General features: G+C 36.7%; 1 protein-coding gene across 2 annotated transcripts in view; it reads left to right on the top strand.

The window, feature by feature from the left end:
• Window positions 1–7,629, top strand: part of ALG5 (ALG5 dolichyl-phosphate beta-glucosyltransferase) — a 42,362-nt gene extending 34,733 nt beyond the window's left edge. For both annotated transcript variants that reach the window (XM_030309300.2, XM_030309310.1), the window contains 2 exons: window positions 5,201–5,286; window positions 7,427–7,629. In XM_030309300.2, the coding sequence (XP_030165160.1) occupies window positions 5,201–5,286; window positions 7,427–7,542 (202 nt within the window). In that variant the 3' untranslated portion in view covers window positions 7,543–7,629. The remainder of the gene's footprint in view (window positions 1–5,200; window positions 5,287–7,426) is intronic.
• The last annotated feature ends 10,102 nt before the right edge of the window (window positions 7,630–17,731 follow it).

The raw sequence follows: 17,731 nt of genomic DNA, 5'->3' as shown, positions 1-17,731 counted from the left end.
GACTAGCCACATTTCAAGTGCTCATGTGGCTACTATATTGGACAGCATAATTCTAGAGTTTTATTTAAGTTAAAGAACATTTTAAACTTTTTTTCTCTTTTAAATTTTATGTTCATGTGCATGCCTTTTTAATTATTTATTTGGGCTTGATTAACATAGGATTGACCTCATTTAAAATTTTAGCCTCTCACATCTCTCTTTAGGGTCCACATGTTTATTTTATGCCTGTAAAGGAAAACCACTAAATATACATGTATCAACTTGATTAACAATATGCCCGTCACCATATTAATGTTTCATCAGTGGCTTTTATTCAAGCATCTCTGTTCCTGCACTTAAAATCAAGAAAGACTAAAGTATTTCTTTCTTATGCAGCACAAGTTATAGAAACCAAGTTGTGCATCTACTCTTTATGTCCAATGTAAGTGTCCCCTCAGACTGATATTTTAAGGACTTATTCTAAAATTTCATTGCAGTTTTTCTCATAACTTTCAGGAAATTCAAGTCAAGTAGAGTTTCTAGGTATTAGAATACATCAAGCTATAGTTAAAAACCAATAGGCAGGCATCTCTGATTCAGAATTACAGACCTAGTATGGGTTATGCTAAACAGTAAAGATATACATAATGTTAAATATAAATGTATGTTTATGTATGTTAATATTTATATAATTTTAACATTTTTAAACATAAAATTTTAAGCATAATATTTAACATCACATAAATATATTTAATTTTATATATATATATATATGTGTATATATATATATAAAATCTCCATCCTCAGAACTGTTATCTCACCTAAATTATTTCCATTTAATATTAAGGTATAATTTGACTCTTTTTATGAGTAATTTAAAAAAAAATTTTTTTTAATGTTTGTTTTTGAGACAGAGACAGAGTGTGAGCAGGGGAGGGGCAGAGAGAGAGGGAGACACAGAATCCAAAGCAGGCTCCAGGCTCTGAGCTGTCAGCACAGAGTCCAATGCAGGGCTCAAACTCACAGACTGTGAGATCATGACCTGAGCTGAAGTCGGATGTTTAACCAACTAAGCCACCCAGCCCCAGTTTATGAGTAATTTAAAAAATGGAGTCCTTGAAATGTACTTTCTTCCCATGAATATTTTTTTAATCAATGTTATATACATGGTTATAATTTAAAGTCACTTCCATAAGGCTTCTAAAAAAAATCATCGTCCTTTGCTCCCTGTCCCTCAACCCAATTCCTACTCCCTGGCTATGGCCACTTTCAGCTGTGTGCTATTCCTTTGTGGTAATTACTTTCATATTCAAAATAATGGGTTTGCATAGCCATGTCTCCGTTTTTTCAGTTTTAGATATTACTCCAAAATAAATCAATGGAGAAGTATAGTTTTCTTAAACCCCTGTATACCCTTCACACATATCCTCCTAATACAGTTTCTAAATACAGATCACTACTGATGGGTACAGGTGTGTAAAGATAATTCACATTCAAGCCATAGTGTACAATCTGATTATTTTACCTTGTAGTACTTTTTGTTTTCCTGAAGATAATAAATTTCTGGAGTTTTCTGTCACACTACTTGACCATGGACCTGTCACTTACTTACGTTCACACTCCGCGAGAAGGAGAAAGTACCTCTCCGTGTGTTCCAGTGCATCCGTGTGTTCCAGACTGTGCATCAGTTTCACTTTTTTCTTGGAGACATCTCATCGGCTCTCACCTTTCTAGCTGTTCTCAGGCTTGCTGCACAGCTCCTGTTTTTTTCCTGGGTTTATATCCCTATTGTAGTAGAGCACATCCTCTGTGAATCTTCCTAAAGAAATGACAACAAAATCTTGAGACTGCGTTGGCAATGCACTGCATTATTCTCCTCTCACATTTGCCTCATAGCGAGCCGGAGACAGAAATCTAGGTTGGAAATCATTTTTCCTCGGGATTTTGAGAACATTGCTCTGTTGCCTTTGGCACTCGGTGTTTCTGGAGAGAAGTCCAATTCTGTCAGTAATCTGAATCTTGATTCTTTGTCTATGGCACGCTGTTTCCATCCCCTTTTGGAAGCTTTTACTCCACAGTGTTTTGAAATACCATGATTCAGGGACTTAATGTGGCTTTTTCATGCATCTTGTTGTGTATGCAGTAGGCACTCTAAATCTGGAAACCTGGGTCCTTTACTGCTGACAAATGTCCTTTAGTCATTAAATAATTTCTCTAGTTTTTCCTTCTCTCCTATAAACAAATGTGAGCCTTCTGTGCTGATCCTGTAATTTTCTCTTCTCTTTTCTGTTTCATGTCTTTTGAGATTTTCCTCAATGTTATCATCTAGCGCTCCTTTTAAATTTGTGTTTCTGCTATCAAAAATGTTAACTTCCTACAACTCTTGTTTTCTGGTATTCATTTTTTTTACCTTATTCGTTTCATGAGTACAGTACCTTCCACTACTTAATGTCTCATTTAAAACTGTGACATTTTCTTCTTTCCCTCCATTGTTTCTGTTGTCCCAATTTTCTTTGTTTTTATCATTAAAGTCTGGCCTCACACGTATTTAGTGTGGTACTACAAAGCTCATCGGAAGCTGTGTACATGATCAGAGAACTCTGATCAACTCACCACGGATTAAATAGTGGGCCGCTTTATGTGGGAAACTTTCAACTGTCCTTATCTTTTGGGCTGGTTGTTTTCACTAAAGTGGGATTTCCTGATTTCCTGTCTGGTGGAAATGAGCCTGGCTGCCAGCATTCACACAACCAACTTGCGGAAAGGAGAATCCCCTTGAGCTTTTCTGTGAGTCCTCCCTTTTGAAGCCCCACCTGCACCACCTGCAGACCTCATCTGCAGTGAGGCCAGGGATGCCTGAGCCTTTGGAGAGCTCTGCGGGACCCATAGCCTGCTTCTAGGCTTCTCGCTTCTCACAGTCTACTTTTCCTAGTTCCCAGTTGTCCAGCTACTTTCCAAGTTTCAGATTTGTTTTATTACTTTCATCCCTTCTTTGTTCTTACGTGTTTTAATTTTAGTGGGACTTCAGGAGGGAGCAGTAGAGGACATGTGTGCCTGGTGTGTTTAAAAGAGTATCAACGCGCCCTTTGTTCTTCAGGAATAGATCTGTGAGGTCACAGCTATACGAGAAACTGAGTAACAAAAGAAAACAGTGGCTCTGCCCTCCCCGCATTTGTGAAAACACGTGAAGGCATCGGAGATGGAGAGTGACCCTTATAAAGCTTATGTGCCGTAGTGTGAGATTCTATCCAGAAGTACTTGGTATTTCAGTTATGTTTGCTCTGGTGACAGATTGGTCTCTTATGGTGATGTGAACTGGAAATTTCTTTTTAAGCAAACATCTTCGTGTCTTTTAAAATGTTAAAAGAGAAGGATATAGTAAAAGTAATAGAAGATGAATAGTCCTTACAGGGTTTTTTTGTAAATATAAAGTAATTTCAGTTAATCCGTGCTTCTTTTTCCCCACTCCTTTCCACTCATCATTCTTATGTTGTTTTGTGTCTTTGATAAGTCATCATATGCTGATATCCTTAGAACAGTATTTAATAATCGTGTTCAAATTATTGCATATCATTAGAATCAACTCAACCTTTTGGGTATTTTTTGGTTTTGTGTTAAAGGGGAGGGTTAAGGGTTAACCAGGTTTAATATTCATAAAATTTCCTCCTTTCGTGAGTGTCCCATGCTAGTTAACAGAAGTTTTACACAGTCCTTTTAACAACACAAAGAACGCCTTTGTAGATGGTTTTATCATCTTAAGTAAATATTTTATTAGGATAAGAAAAAGCATTACATGTTTTTTTTTTTTTTTTTTTTAACGTTTTCATATTCACTTATCCAAACACTTGGGATTTAAACAAGTCACACAGTGGACAGTCACAGTTTTGTGGCCAAGAAGACAGAACTCCCAAATTCAAGTTGTCTGAAATCAGGGAAATCAAGCAGAAGTGGGTTTTAGGTATTTTCGTGTTTGTGCTAATATTTTAAAACCAACCCCCTGGAAGTCCGAAGTGTGTTCCATGCAGTCCAGAAAGCGGGGGCTTAATGGCTCAAGAGGAAAGCAAAGCTGTGAAGGACTCGAGCGCTTTCAGTTACCAGAGCGTGAAGAAGGTTTAGCAGGTGATGGTGCTGCTCTCCCCGAGCTCACTGCCAGTGAGAGGAAGAAACTGGCTTCAAGAATTTTGTAAGCAGAATCCAGGAAAATTTTGAAGTCAAGATTCAGAAACTAGGGAAAGCAGATTTGATCTAAACCACTGAGGAGGAGCTTCTGGAGCCTTTCATAGGGAGAAGGAAGGATGAACTGGGAATTCAGACTGGAGATGATTTTAACAGGGTTAAGTGAAAATGAGACAATATATCGAATTCCCATGTATATATTTAGTTATACCCAAAGAGCATTTCAGACTAATCTAAAGTGGCTTTTTACTTTCAACAGCTGGCAGTACTGTATTGCCCAGGACGTATGAGGAAGGGCAAAGGGGAAAACAAGGCCCTAGTGAACCATGTATTTAAAAAAGAAACCTTAGGGCGCCTGGGTGGCTCAGTCAGTGAAGTGTCCAACTTGGGCTCAGGTTATGATCTCATGGTTCGTGGGTTTGAGCCTCACACTGGGCTCTGTGCTGACAGCCCAGAGCCTGGAGTCTGCTTTGGATCCTGTCTTCCTCTCTGTCTGCCCCTCCCCACTTATGCTCTCTCTCTCAAAAATAAATAAACTTGAAAAAAAAAAAAGAAAGAAAAGAAAAGAAACCGTGATCCTCTGGTGGTAGATGAATGAAATCAAACAACTCTTAAGTGATGGACATTTTCTGTAAGAGGTGCTCAGAGTTCTGTTTTATCAACTCTCTGAATCAGTTGAAAATGCTATGAGTTCTGTACCTTGAGGTAGTGAAGCCTGGGATTGAAAGCAATTGATTTTGAAAAATTTCCATGATTAAATTTTCTCAGAGCCCAAGCGGCCTTTTTTACCTCTGGGGGTTTCTGACTTGTGATGGAGACACCATATTTCTCATCTAAATGTTATGCAATGACACACTAAATTATTGACCTTGAAGCTCCTGAACTACTTAACCTTTTGTTTGACCTTCTGTGAATCTGACTTTCAGTTTTACTATATAAGCTCTATATCTGCCTTTTAAGTTTCTTTAAAACATGCCAAAGTAGAGATTTAATTACACTCTATCTCTCTTTTTAAAAATAAAAATCAATATATTTTCTGTTTCAGGGCATTTGATGTAGAACTGCTTTACATAGCACAGTTCTTTAAAATTCCAATAGCAGAAATTGCTGTCAACTGGACTGAAATTGAAGGTGAGTATATTGTTGATGTTACGGCTGATCCTAGGTGGGGGTGGGGAGATAGGAGACAATACAGTAGTCCAGTAAACTTAACTGGCTGCCCCCTTCAAGACCTCCTCAGCTGGCTTGACTCAGACGTGGTTGTGTAGAGTTCTGGCTACTAATCCCCTCCACCCTCCAGACGGCACACAACCTTCTCTATCCTTGCAGTCTCCTCCTGGGGGCTTCAATAGGCCTACTACCCTACCCCACTGTAGAATTCAGTAAAACTTCTACAGCAGACAAGATCATGGTAATCTGAGGTTAGAAGAAAGTTGGTAAGTCTTTTAAGATAAATTTTGTTTGTGTCATCTTTTTTTTAATGTTGTCTTACTTCATTACTCAGTAGGTATTGACTACCTACAAGCCACCATGCAGAGCTTAATAAGGAACTATGGTTGTTTTTACCACAAATCTCCACATCCATTCAGAGCCAGTCTTTAACTGGTATCTGTACATATATCCAAAAATGTGAAAATCTCTAAGATCTCTAATAATGTGAAATCTATCAGAAATCTTAATAATTCCTGTTTGAAAAAGCTTTGAAAGCTTGTATTGTAGAACGTAAAAAATATTCTGGTTTTCTCCTTTGCTTACCTTACAATGCCCCTAAGTTAATTCACAGTGTGGGCGCACTTACCATTCAAGTGGAGATTTTTCAACTGAGTCTTTCCTCCTCTGCTGAGCATGGCCTCCTCTCAGAAAGTCACTGTTGCAGTATACCATGACTGTTACATAACCGTGGATGTTTAGGGACAGGAAAAGGTTAAGAAGCAGTCTGGGGATCATACAAACTATACAGTACAGAACAAATGCAAACGTCTTGGAGTCTTGCTGAATCAAACTTAGCTTACAAAAATTTTAGTACTCTCTGCAGTAGCTACCTAGATCAAAGGGGATTGAGAAGCTGGTAAAAGATTGCTCAGATTTGTAAGATCTGTTGTGTTGATCTGTGTTGATTTATGCCCAGCATAGACTCTGTAGGAATTTGAAGTGGGGAAAAGTAAAAATGGGTTTCATATTTATATCATTTGTTCATTTGCATTTCAGAGATAGTTGTGTATTATTTTTCATTAACCGGCACTCAATGAGCGGTTTTGTATCAGTCATTCCCAGAATCGTCAGCCATATATACTCAGTGCCTCCTCCTTATAATAGGGCCATCCAAAATTTCCACAATTTAGATCCTTCCCAGTTTCATTTCACTTCCAAGATGTTTTGTTTTTGTTGTTATTAGAGAAACCACTCACTTCAGCTTTGAAGATGTTTCTTTTGTAAATGATACAAATAAAATTAAGGTGGATATGTTAATTAACTGTGTTAATTAACTTAATTGTGGTAAGCATTTCACAGTATGTGTATGTAAGTGTATGTGTGTTTATATATATGTATATATATCAAATCCTTACATTCAACACTTTAAATATATTTCAATTTTGCCAACTCTACCTCAAAATTTGGGGGAAAAAAGAAAGAAAAACAGGAAGAAGCCAGAGTATTTGGGCTTAAATGTGGAAAATTGTCACCAATCAGTCTGTGACAGTTTACCACCTCGCACTCGTTACCTGACCTGCAATCTATTTTTGACTTACTGAAAAAACAGTTCTATGGGATAAAATCAAGGAATACAAGCTTTTAAAACATGCTCCAGGAGGCAGATCTCCTGTAGTCAACTAGGGTTGGCATACTGCCTCTTAGCAACCACTGGACAAGAAGATGTCGTAGCTAAGATAGTATTTATCTTAGCTAACTGAAGAGTCTTTGGTAGAATTAGAATAAAAAGTGAGTTTTTGTCTTACATTTCTTCTCCCAGATTATTAATTTATATTACATGTGGAGATGTACCTGTTTCTCTATAGTACATGAGACTGAAAAGTAGCATGTAAAACAAAAAAAAAAAAATGCACCCCAAAAAACATTTTTAAATGTATAGATGGAATTAAATATATACACATATACATAATTACATGCATACATACCTAATATAAAAAATAAGGTGACTAGAAGCTCACAAAGGTCATGTAGACTGACTTCTAAAATATAATTTCACACTGATATATTTTCTCCAGAGTTTATTTAAGTTAATTCATTTTTAATTATTTTTAAATCACAGGTTCTAAATTAGTTCCATTTTGGAGCTGGCTACAAATGGGCAAGGACCTACTTTTTATACGACTTCGATATTTGACTGGTGCCTGGAGGCTTGAGCAAACCAGGAAGATGAATTAGGTTACTTGCCGTCTTTGTATTCTTATGTATCAGTGTCACGTTATTTCACCAGAAATTAAAATTTTAAATAAACCTGGAATAAACCTATGCCCTTGCCTGCCTTTTGATAATTTTTAAAGAAGTAACTGCCATAACTAAAAATGTTTATACCTCTTTTGAACCCCCCCCCAAAAAAAAAAATTAAGGTGTTCATAACAAAGATTTTCCTTTGCTTCAGCAGTTTTGTTTATTGATTCTTATTATCATTATGATTCTGAGAAATATAACTTTTAAGCAGAAGAGAGAAGCAGTTATTCTACCTGCATAATTCTCATGAATTTAAATATAAACCATAATCATATACCTGTGCTCAGAGATTTAAAAATAAAATTGGCATATGTTTAAATATATGCAAACTTATTAGTATTAAGCCCATATTCCAACTTATAAAACACTAGGAAATTGTATGTTAAAGAAAGGATATAGGGCACCTGGGTGGTTCAGGCTGTTAAGCATCCCGAATCTTCACTTTGGCTCAGGTCATGATCTTACAGTTAATGAGTTCGAGCTCCACGTTAGGCTCCACGCTGACAGTGTGGAGCCTGCTTGGCATTCTCTCTCTCTCTCTCTCTCTCTCTCTCTCTCTCTCTCTCTTTTTCACTCTCAAATAAACTTCAAAAACAATTTAAAGGAAGGATATAGGCTCTCTCACCAAGGCATCTACTTCCTTATATGGTCTTTACATCTCTCTTCCCCAATTTTACTTACATATATTGCACTTATTTTCTTACTTCCTGGCAACACCTTGCTCTTGAGTTCATGTTACTAGAAATTGAAAATTCTTTATAAAAAAGAGAAAGTTTTGGGGGCACCTGGCTGGCTCAGTTGGTAAAGCATGCAACTCTTGATCTCAGGGTCATGAGTTCAAGCCCCATGTTGGGTGTAGAGATTATTTAAAAAAAAAAAAAAAAAAGTTTTCTAACATTGATAAATGCGTATACTTAACATCAGAAGCCTATGTTTTTGAGATACTATCAAGACTAATGAATAGCAATTATAAAATAATTTACCCCTAAAACTCAGAATTAGATTATTTCTGATGTTTTAGAGAAACTAATAACAATATCTAACATTTATTGAGTGGTTACTGTATGCCTGCCACTGTTCTAAGCATCTGGTGTATACCATGATTCACTTAACTTTTACAGTGGAAGAGGAAACAGGTATAAAGTAGTTACTCACTCAAGGTCGCACAGCTAGGAACTAGTGGAGCTGTGATTCTAGCCCATGTAGTCTGGGTCCAAAGCCTACACTCTAATGGCTATCCTACTTCAGTTTCTGAAGGTATGAAAATTGGAGATACCTAAATAGAAACTTTCAGAAGTACACTATAACATTTTAAAGACAAAACTTAAGTGGAAAAGTTTAAAATAAGCTAAAAAATGACTCCTCTCCAGTAGTTTCAGCAACAGTGATATTATCACATCTGCAGTAGACAATAAGCCCCTTGAAAACAGAAACCATTTCTTACTCAAATTAGTATGCCAGCACAGTACTTAGTATATAGTAGACACTTAATGCTGATTACGTGAATAAACAAACTTCATTTACCACCAGATTTTAAGAGCATTTAAGTCACTTAAGAGAACAAAGCAAGGCTTATGCAAGTAGAAATGATAGAAAGCCAATTGTAGAAGAATGACTGAGCATTTACGAAGAGTGTAAAAGTACAAACCCGAACCAAAAATAAGATCCTTAATGAAACTAAATAAAAATAAAATAATTTACAGGCATAGCTCATTTTATTGCACTTCACAGATACTTCATTGTTTTTACAAATGAAAGGTTTGGTCACCCTGCGCCAAGCAAGTCCTGGTGCCATTTTCTTCAGCATTTGCTCAGTCCATGTCTCTGTGTCACATTTTGGTAATTCTCACTGAAAACTCAGATGATGGTTAGCACTTCTTAGCAATGAGGTAATTTTGTATTAAAATATGTACCCTTTTTAAATAGAATGCTATTACCCTCTTTAACGGACTACAGAATAGTGTAAACATAACTATTATATGCAGTGGGAAACTAAACTGATTTGACTGATTTTACTGCATTTGCTTTATTGCAGTGGTCTGCAACCAAACCTGCAATATGCTCTTTGCAAGCTAGTGATAAAAATGCATATTTAAAGAATAATAGGATTTTGAGGGGAAGTATCAATACTTTTATGTAGTTCATCCAGGAACACTATTTAGAAAGGTTTCTGATCTTGATGCCAATTTACCCATCTAAGCCCAGATTCACCTAGGTTAACAGCATAGTATAGAATCTGAAGCACTCTGTAAGAGAAAACATAGTTTGACTTGTTGACGTTACAGAACCTGCTCAAAAAAAAATAACAAGCAGCCATAGCAAAAGTGAAACTATCGGCTATTATTATTTTCCCTATATATAAGAAAGTGTGATAAAAATGTTACATGCATTAGTTTAATCTGATCAAGTAACTCTATCAATAGGAATAATTACATTTCAGAAATAAGTAGGATTAGGCAAGGGATAGGGTGCTTGGGTGGCTCGGTCAGTTGAGCGTCCAACTTTGGCTCAGGTCACGATCTCACAGTTCCTGAGTTCAAGCCCTGCGTCGGGCTCTGTGCTGACAGCTCAGAGCCTGGAGCCTGCTTCAGATTCTGTGTCTCCCTTTCTCTGTACCATCCCCCCTATCCTGCTCATACTTTGTCTCTCTGTCACTCTCAAAAATAAACATTAAAAAAAATTAAAAGAAAAAAATAAGTAGGATTAGGCAAGGGATTTGTCCATGGTCCCACAGGTAGCCAGGAGTTGTGCTTCCACTGAATAAAAAATAGGAAACATAAAGGATGGTGAGGTAGGATTAAAACTGAGAGGATAAGTTTATTACATGCAGATAAAACCTGACCATTCACTTTGTACCTTCTGACTTGTTCTTACATAATATTTATATATGTAGTTTCACTTGAGATTGTATCAGGACAACAGTGTGTTTCTTGACACCCGTAATTCAATGTCTACAATCTTGTGTCTTTCCACCATTCGTGGTTGATTCTCAGTTCTATTTTCCATTTTCTTTATTCAATTACGATTTCCTTACGAGCAGAAACCTTGCCTTTTATTTTATTTGTGTGTCTCCACAGCATCCTAAATTGTGGTTTTTCAAAAAAGGTTTCTGAAATGGTTAGATAATGCCACCATTTCAATTCATTTGTGAAAAAAAAAAAATTACAGGAATGAGTTTCTCCATTTTATTAATAGCTATATCCCCTGAAGTAATAGTCTAGTAGGTTGTTTTGTTTTTGCACAATCTCAAAATCCATCAAATCTACAAATTAATGATTTCATTATATCAATCCAATAAAGGGCTCTATGAAGTAATACATTTGTAATTCACTGTTTTTGAATAAAACTCCAGGTAGTATTTTGATGGTCACAAAAAAAGAAGTATCTTTACAGATTTGATCCAATCCAGGTGGTCTTTTTGCACGCTATATATATACATATGTGTGTATATATACACATACATATATATATTACATATGTTATATATGTATGTGTATATAAAACATACATATATATATATATATATATATATATATATATAACATACACATATTTTTTGAAACTCATCCCAGGATCCCTTGATACAGTGATAGAGTGCTCTAGATATGCAAGCAAAACAGATCCTATCCTGACATTTTGAAGACTTTGCATTTTAAGGGCACAATGCCTGCAAATCTTACCTGCAGCACCACATACCTGGAAGCATTCAGCCTGTCTTCAACTTATAAACCAAAGCCAGCTTACAAATCAGTTGTTTGAAACCTATAAGGTGTTTCCCATGAAAAATAATATTAAAAAATATGGTTAAGTCCTTACAGCAGTCTGAAAGATGTATAGCAAGCCTATAACACACCTGAACTACTACTCTGTACCGGTCTGCAGTAATACCTAACCATGCTTTGCAATGTGGAGAAATCGTTTTCCATTTTCCAAGTGGGAATGCCATGGAACTATCTCTACCCACAGCCTCTAGGAATCCCAATGAAAAGGTAGGCACAAAGGCGCGTGGGTGGTTCAGTCAGTTAAGCGTCCGACTTCGGCTCAGGTCATGATGTCTCGTTCTGTGAGTTCAAGCCCCTGGAGCCTGCTTCAGATTCTGTGTCTCCCCTCTCTGCCCCTCCCCCATTCACGCTCTGTCTCTCTCCGCCTTTCAAAAATGAATAAATGCTAAAAAAAAAAAAAAAAAAAAAAAAAAGGTAGGCACATGAGCAGTGGGTCTAAATCTCACTGCAGCCACAGTGGAGGCTATGGGCAACTTCCCCCACCTAGGAGGGTCTGATGGGGTAGGGCAAGGGCTCCAATGGTAATCAGTGGAAACCTGCTTCTAGTACTACATCAAAAGGTAGTCCTACAGGAAGGACTGAAGGCAGAGAAGGGACCAAGAGTGACAGCAGTGATCCTTAGCTGAGAAGTATCACAATGTACCTCAGAAATAGTCCCGGGAAATGAAGATATGTATACTACCTCTCTGACCCATGAATGTCTACATTAATAAGATAATACGTGTGTGTGTGTGTGTGTGTGTGTGTGTGTGTGTGTGTGTGAGATGATGATGATGAAGGTAAAGGGTAAGTGATTGTCAGTGCAACTCATTCCACTACGAGAGTAGGGACAGTAAAACCTGGGCCCCAAGAGCCATAGTGCTGACAAACATGCCCGAACCAACCAGAGTATGAATTTAAATTTGAATCCTCCAAAATAAAATTGAAGAGCAAGTACAAGTCCTTAAAATAACAATATATACACCCTCAAGGCTTTAGAAAAAATTCTCTTATAAATCACTCATTTATTCCCTCTTTCACTCAGTGAGTGCATATATATTGAATGCCTAGCTTCCAAGCATTGTTGGATGGCTTTATTATACAATTAGGAGGAAATCGATAGCAGTACCACATTTAAAAGGCATCTACCCCCAAATAATCTGCTTGCAAAGAAAATGTGAAGCATTTATATAGCAATTCCAAAAATGTAAAATCAAGGGGCCAGTTATATTTTGAGCAAAAATAAATCTTTGCAGTTCAAAATTAGGACAATTTTCCCTAAATTATTATATTTCTATAGGACTCTCCATGCACAACATACAATTTCAATGAAAGTAGATTCACCTCCATCTGGGAAGATAGTTTATATCCTCTCAGTTCCTTTTGCTTTTTGTCATTCTGAAAAAAAAAAAAAAAAAAAAAAGCAGTCCTACTCATTTATAGTTTTCACTATATTCCTTGAGACCTAAAGAAATATTTCCTCAAACATTTTAATGGAAGGGCCAGCTAAATCAAGATAATGACACTACGACTATAAAAATTATAGTAAGTACTCCCGCTTCTGGGAAGATAGAGTAAATGTACTTTTCCTTTCTCTCTCTTTTTTATTTGTAAGAACAAATAAAACCCCTGGACATTATATATACAACAAACATGAATAGACTCTGAAAGGTGCAAGAAGAAGGCAGACTGTGTAGAGACCCTGAGACATAAGGATGGACATGGTGGTGACTCCCTTGGGTTTTCTTTTTGTCTCATATATCCCAGACTTGGAGGTCAAGGAGCCACCTAAAAATGCTGATGGGCACAGACAAAAAAAAAAAGTCCCTCAAATGCCTCTCTCTCTTTCCAAAGGTCCAAGAAAGGAGCAAGGTCAGCAAAACAGTCACTGCTCCATTCCAATCAAACACTACAGAAAAATAAAATGGTGACCCCACCCTTGCTGACAATAGCAAAGGCTGAATGGGGAGCCTAGACTCACATCCTCATGAGGCTGTAATAAGGCACCTGAACACCCTCATCCAGGTGAAGTCAGAGAAGGCCAAGTAGGGAGCAGGATTTTCATTCCCATCATCTAGCAGTGATTCCTCTACCTCATGACATCAGTGGCGACCAGCCAGGGAGCCTCTCTTCCACCCCACCCCGCAGTAACAAACCGCTTCACCCTCTCCTCACTGAGATGGTGTCAGAGGAGGCCTCATTTCCTCTGGTGGCCCAGCAGTCATGAAACCACTCTTACCACAGTCACAATGAAGACCAGGTAGCTATAGCTCCCTTCCCTCCAAAAGTAATAAGCAGACCCCCTTCCCTTTGGTATCAATAGGGGCCAAGTGGGGAATTTGTACTCACACCTCCCCCTGGCAATGTAACAAGACACGTTCCCCTCCCCCTGTGGTGGAAAAAGCTAGCTAGTACAAAAAGTTTAAATGAGACCCAGAGTCCAAGAATATAATTTAAAAGTCCAGGTTTCCAAAAAAAATAATTTGTCAAAACAAGAACCAGGAAAACCTCAACTTGAATAAAAACAATCAACTGATGCCAACACCGAGATTACCAAAATGTTAGGATTATCTGACAATGATTTTAAAGCAACCATCATAAAAATGCTACAATGCATCTGCAAGCATGCTTAAAATGAATGAAAAAACAGAAAGCCTCGGCGGGGGGGGGGGGGGGGGGGGGGGAATCTCAGTGAAGAAAAAGAAGATACTAAAAACTAAATGGAAATTTTAGAAGTGAAAAATATAATACCTGAAATTAAAAGCTCAGTGGATGGACTCAACAGTAGAATGAAGGCAATGAAGGAAAGAGTCAGTAAACTCAAAGACAGATAAACAGAAATGACTCAATCTGATCAAGAGAGAGCAAAATGAAAAAAAAAAAGTCTTGGGAACCGATGAAACTATAAAAATAAAAAAATCTAGCATTTGTATCATCAGAGTCCCTGGAAGGACTGAGAAAGTACTTGAGGAAATAATGGTCAAAAATTCAAACTAAACTATGAAAACAGTTCTTTGGACACGCATATATTGATCTAACAGTTCCCTGTATTCATTTTTTAATTTTTTTGAATGTTTATTTACTTTTGAAGGAGCGACAGAGTATGAGTGGGGGAGGGGCAGAGAGAGAGGGAGACACAGAATCCAAAGTAGACTCCAGGCTCTGAGCTATCACCACGGAGCCCGATGCAGGGCTCGAACTCACGAACCGTGTGATCATGACCTGAGCCGAAGCCAGACGCTCAACCAACTGAGCCACCCAAGTGCCCCAAAAAAATGTTAAAAAAAAAAACAAAAAACTACACATAAAATCAGCAAGAAATAGAAAACACCACCACCAACAGGATCTAACAGACATTTATAGAAAATTTCACACAACAACAGCAGAATATATATTCTCTTCAAATGCCACCTATATCAAGATGGATCATATCTTAGACCATAACAAATGAATAAACTGAAATAATACAGAGTGCTTTCAAACAACAGATAAAACTAGAAGTCAACAGCAGAAACATGACAAGAAAATCTCCATCCAAACACCTGGAAACTAAACAGCACACTTCTAAATAATACAAGGACTGAAGAAGTCTCAAGGGAAATTTTAAATATATATATATATATATATATATATATATATATATACTGAACTGAATGAAAATGAAAATAGAACATAACAAAATTTTTGAAACACAGTCAAAGAAATGCTGAGAGGTAAATTTACAGCACTCAGTGCATACATTAGAAAAGAGGGAAAGTCTCAAACCAGCAATCAAAGCTTCCACCTCAACAACCTAACATAAGAGCAAAATAAACCCATAGTAAGCAGAAGGAAGGAAATAATAAAGATAAGATCGGAAAACAATGAAATTAAAAACAGCAAACCATAGAAAATAGCAATGAGACAGCAATGAAAACTCTACACACACAAATTTGGCAACTTAGATGAAATTGAATACTTCCTTGAAAAAACACATAGTACAATGCACCCATGAAACAGATCATTTGAATAGCTATAGCCCTGCACTATTAAAGAAACTGAATATAAAATTTTAAAAAGAAATCTTCAGGCTTCGATAATTTCACTGAAAATTCTACCAAACATTTAAAGAATTAACACCAATTCTATACACTGTTCCAGAAAAAAGAGAGAGAGAGAGAAACACTTCCCAATTCATTTTATGAAATATTAGCTTGATATCAAAACAAAAGAAAGGGGTGCGTGGGTAGCTTAGTTGGTTAGGCGTCTGACTTCAGCTCAGGTCATGATCTCGCGGTCCATGAGTTTGAGCCCTGCATCGGGCTCTATGCTAACAGCTCAGAGCCTGGAGCCTGCTTCAGATTCTGTGTCTCCCTCTCTCTTTTGCCTCTCCCCCACTCATGCTCTGTCTCTCTCTGTCTCTCAAAAATAAACATTAAAAAAATAGAAAGTACAAAAAAAGGAAAACTGCAGACCAATACCCTTTATGAATACAGACAAAAAAATCCTGAATAAGATATTAACAAATAACATTTCTCAGTATCTAAAAAAAAAATTATGCACATCATGATCAAGTGTGGCTTATACTGGGATGCTGGGGTGGCTCAATATTTGAAAATCAATCAATATCATACATCATGTTAACAGACTAAAAAAAAGAAATACTATATATGAATTATTTCAGAAAAATCATTGGAAAGTTCAATATCCATTCATGATAAAAATCCTCAGAAAAATAAGACTAGAGGGGAACTTCCCCAACTTGATAAAGTGAATCTACTACATCTACAGATACCATTATATATAATAGTTAAAAAAATGAATGCTTTTCTCTAAGGTCAGGAAGCTTTGCTCTAAGGTCAGGACCAAGGCAAGGATGCCCATTCTCACCACTCTTATAATTTTTTATTTTATTTTATTTATTTATTTTTAATATAATTTATTGTCAAATTCTCACCAGTCTTACTGAATATAGGGCTGAAAGTTCTAGTCAATGCAATGAGGCAAGGAAAAGGAATAAAATGAATATAAATGAAAAAGTAATAAATAAAATCGTCTATATTTGTAGATTACATGATTGTTTATATAAAAAATCCCAAGGAATCTTTAAAAAAAAAGCATCCTAGAACTAATAAGTGAGTTCAGCAAGGTCACAGGATACAAGATAAACATATAATTATCAATTTATTTATACTAGCAGTGACCATATGGATACTGAAAGTAGAGACAACAAAAGAAAATAGGCAAATGGAACTATAACAAACTTAAAAATTTCTGTTCATCAAAAGAAATAATCAAAAGAGTGCAAAGGTGACCTACAGAAGGGGAGGAAATATTTGCAAATCACGTATCTGATAAAGGATTAGTATCTAGAATATATAAGGAACGGCAAAAACCCAACAAAAAACCCAAATAGCCCTGTTAAAAAATGGGCAAGACTTGAATAAACAATTCTCCAAAGAAGATATACCAATGGCTAATAAACATATGAAAAGATACTCAACATGACTGATATTAGGAGCAAGACAAATCAAAACCACACAAGATATCACCTCAATAGCCACTATTAGAAGAAAAGAAAGTAATAAGTGTTGGCAAGGATACTGAGAAATTGGAAGCCCTTGTGTACTATTGGTGGGAATGCTAAATGGTACAACCATATGGAAAACAATATGGAGATTCCTCAAAAATTTTTAAGTAGAATTACCATATGATCCAGCTGTCTACTTCTGGGTATAAGCTCAAAAGAATTCAAAGAATTCAAAGCAGGATCTCAAAGAGGTAATTTCACACCCATCTTCACTGTGGCATTATTCACATTGACCAAGGGGTGGAAGCAATCCAAATGTCCATTGACGGATGCACTGGGTAAAGAAGATGTGGTATATACATACACTGGAATATTATGATTCCTTAAAAAAGAAGGAAATCCTGTCCTACAACATGGATGAACCTCAAGGACATTATGCTAAGTGAAATAAGCCAGTCACAGAAAGACACATACAGTATCATTCATATGAAGTATGTGAAATAGTCAAAATCATAGAAACAGAAGATGGAAAAGTGGTTGCCATGGACTGGGGGAGAGACTGAACAGGGGCATTAGTGTTTAATGGCTATGGATCATCAATTCTGCAAAACGAAAAAGTTCTAAAGATCTGTTGTACAACAATTTGAATATACTAAACACTATTGAACTGTCCACTTAAAAATAGTTAAGATGATAAAAAAAAGTTTCATCTAGTCCCTAAGTAACATGTGACTAAGCAACAATTTGAATGAATGGATTAACTTGATTAATCCTAATGTTAACCTCTGCCTGTTACCACATCTGCTCACTTTTCGATTCAACTTCAAGTTCCAGGAAGACAGTGAGGTGTAGT

Source organism: Lynx canadensis, chromosome A1, assembly GCF_007474595.2.
Source record: "Lynx canadensis isolate LIC74 chromosome A1, mLynCan4.pri.v2, whole genome shotgun sequence".
Taxonomy (NCBI): domain Eukaryota; kingdom Metazoa; phylum Chordata; class Mammalia; order Carnivora; family Felidae; genus Lynx; species Lynx canadensis.
The sequence above is the reverse complement of the archived record's forward strand: the minus strand, read 5'-3'. Positions and strand labels throughout refer to the sequence as shown.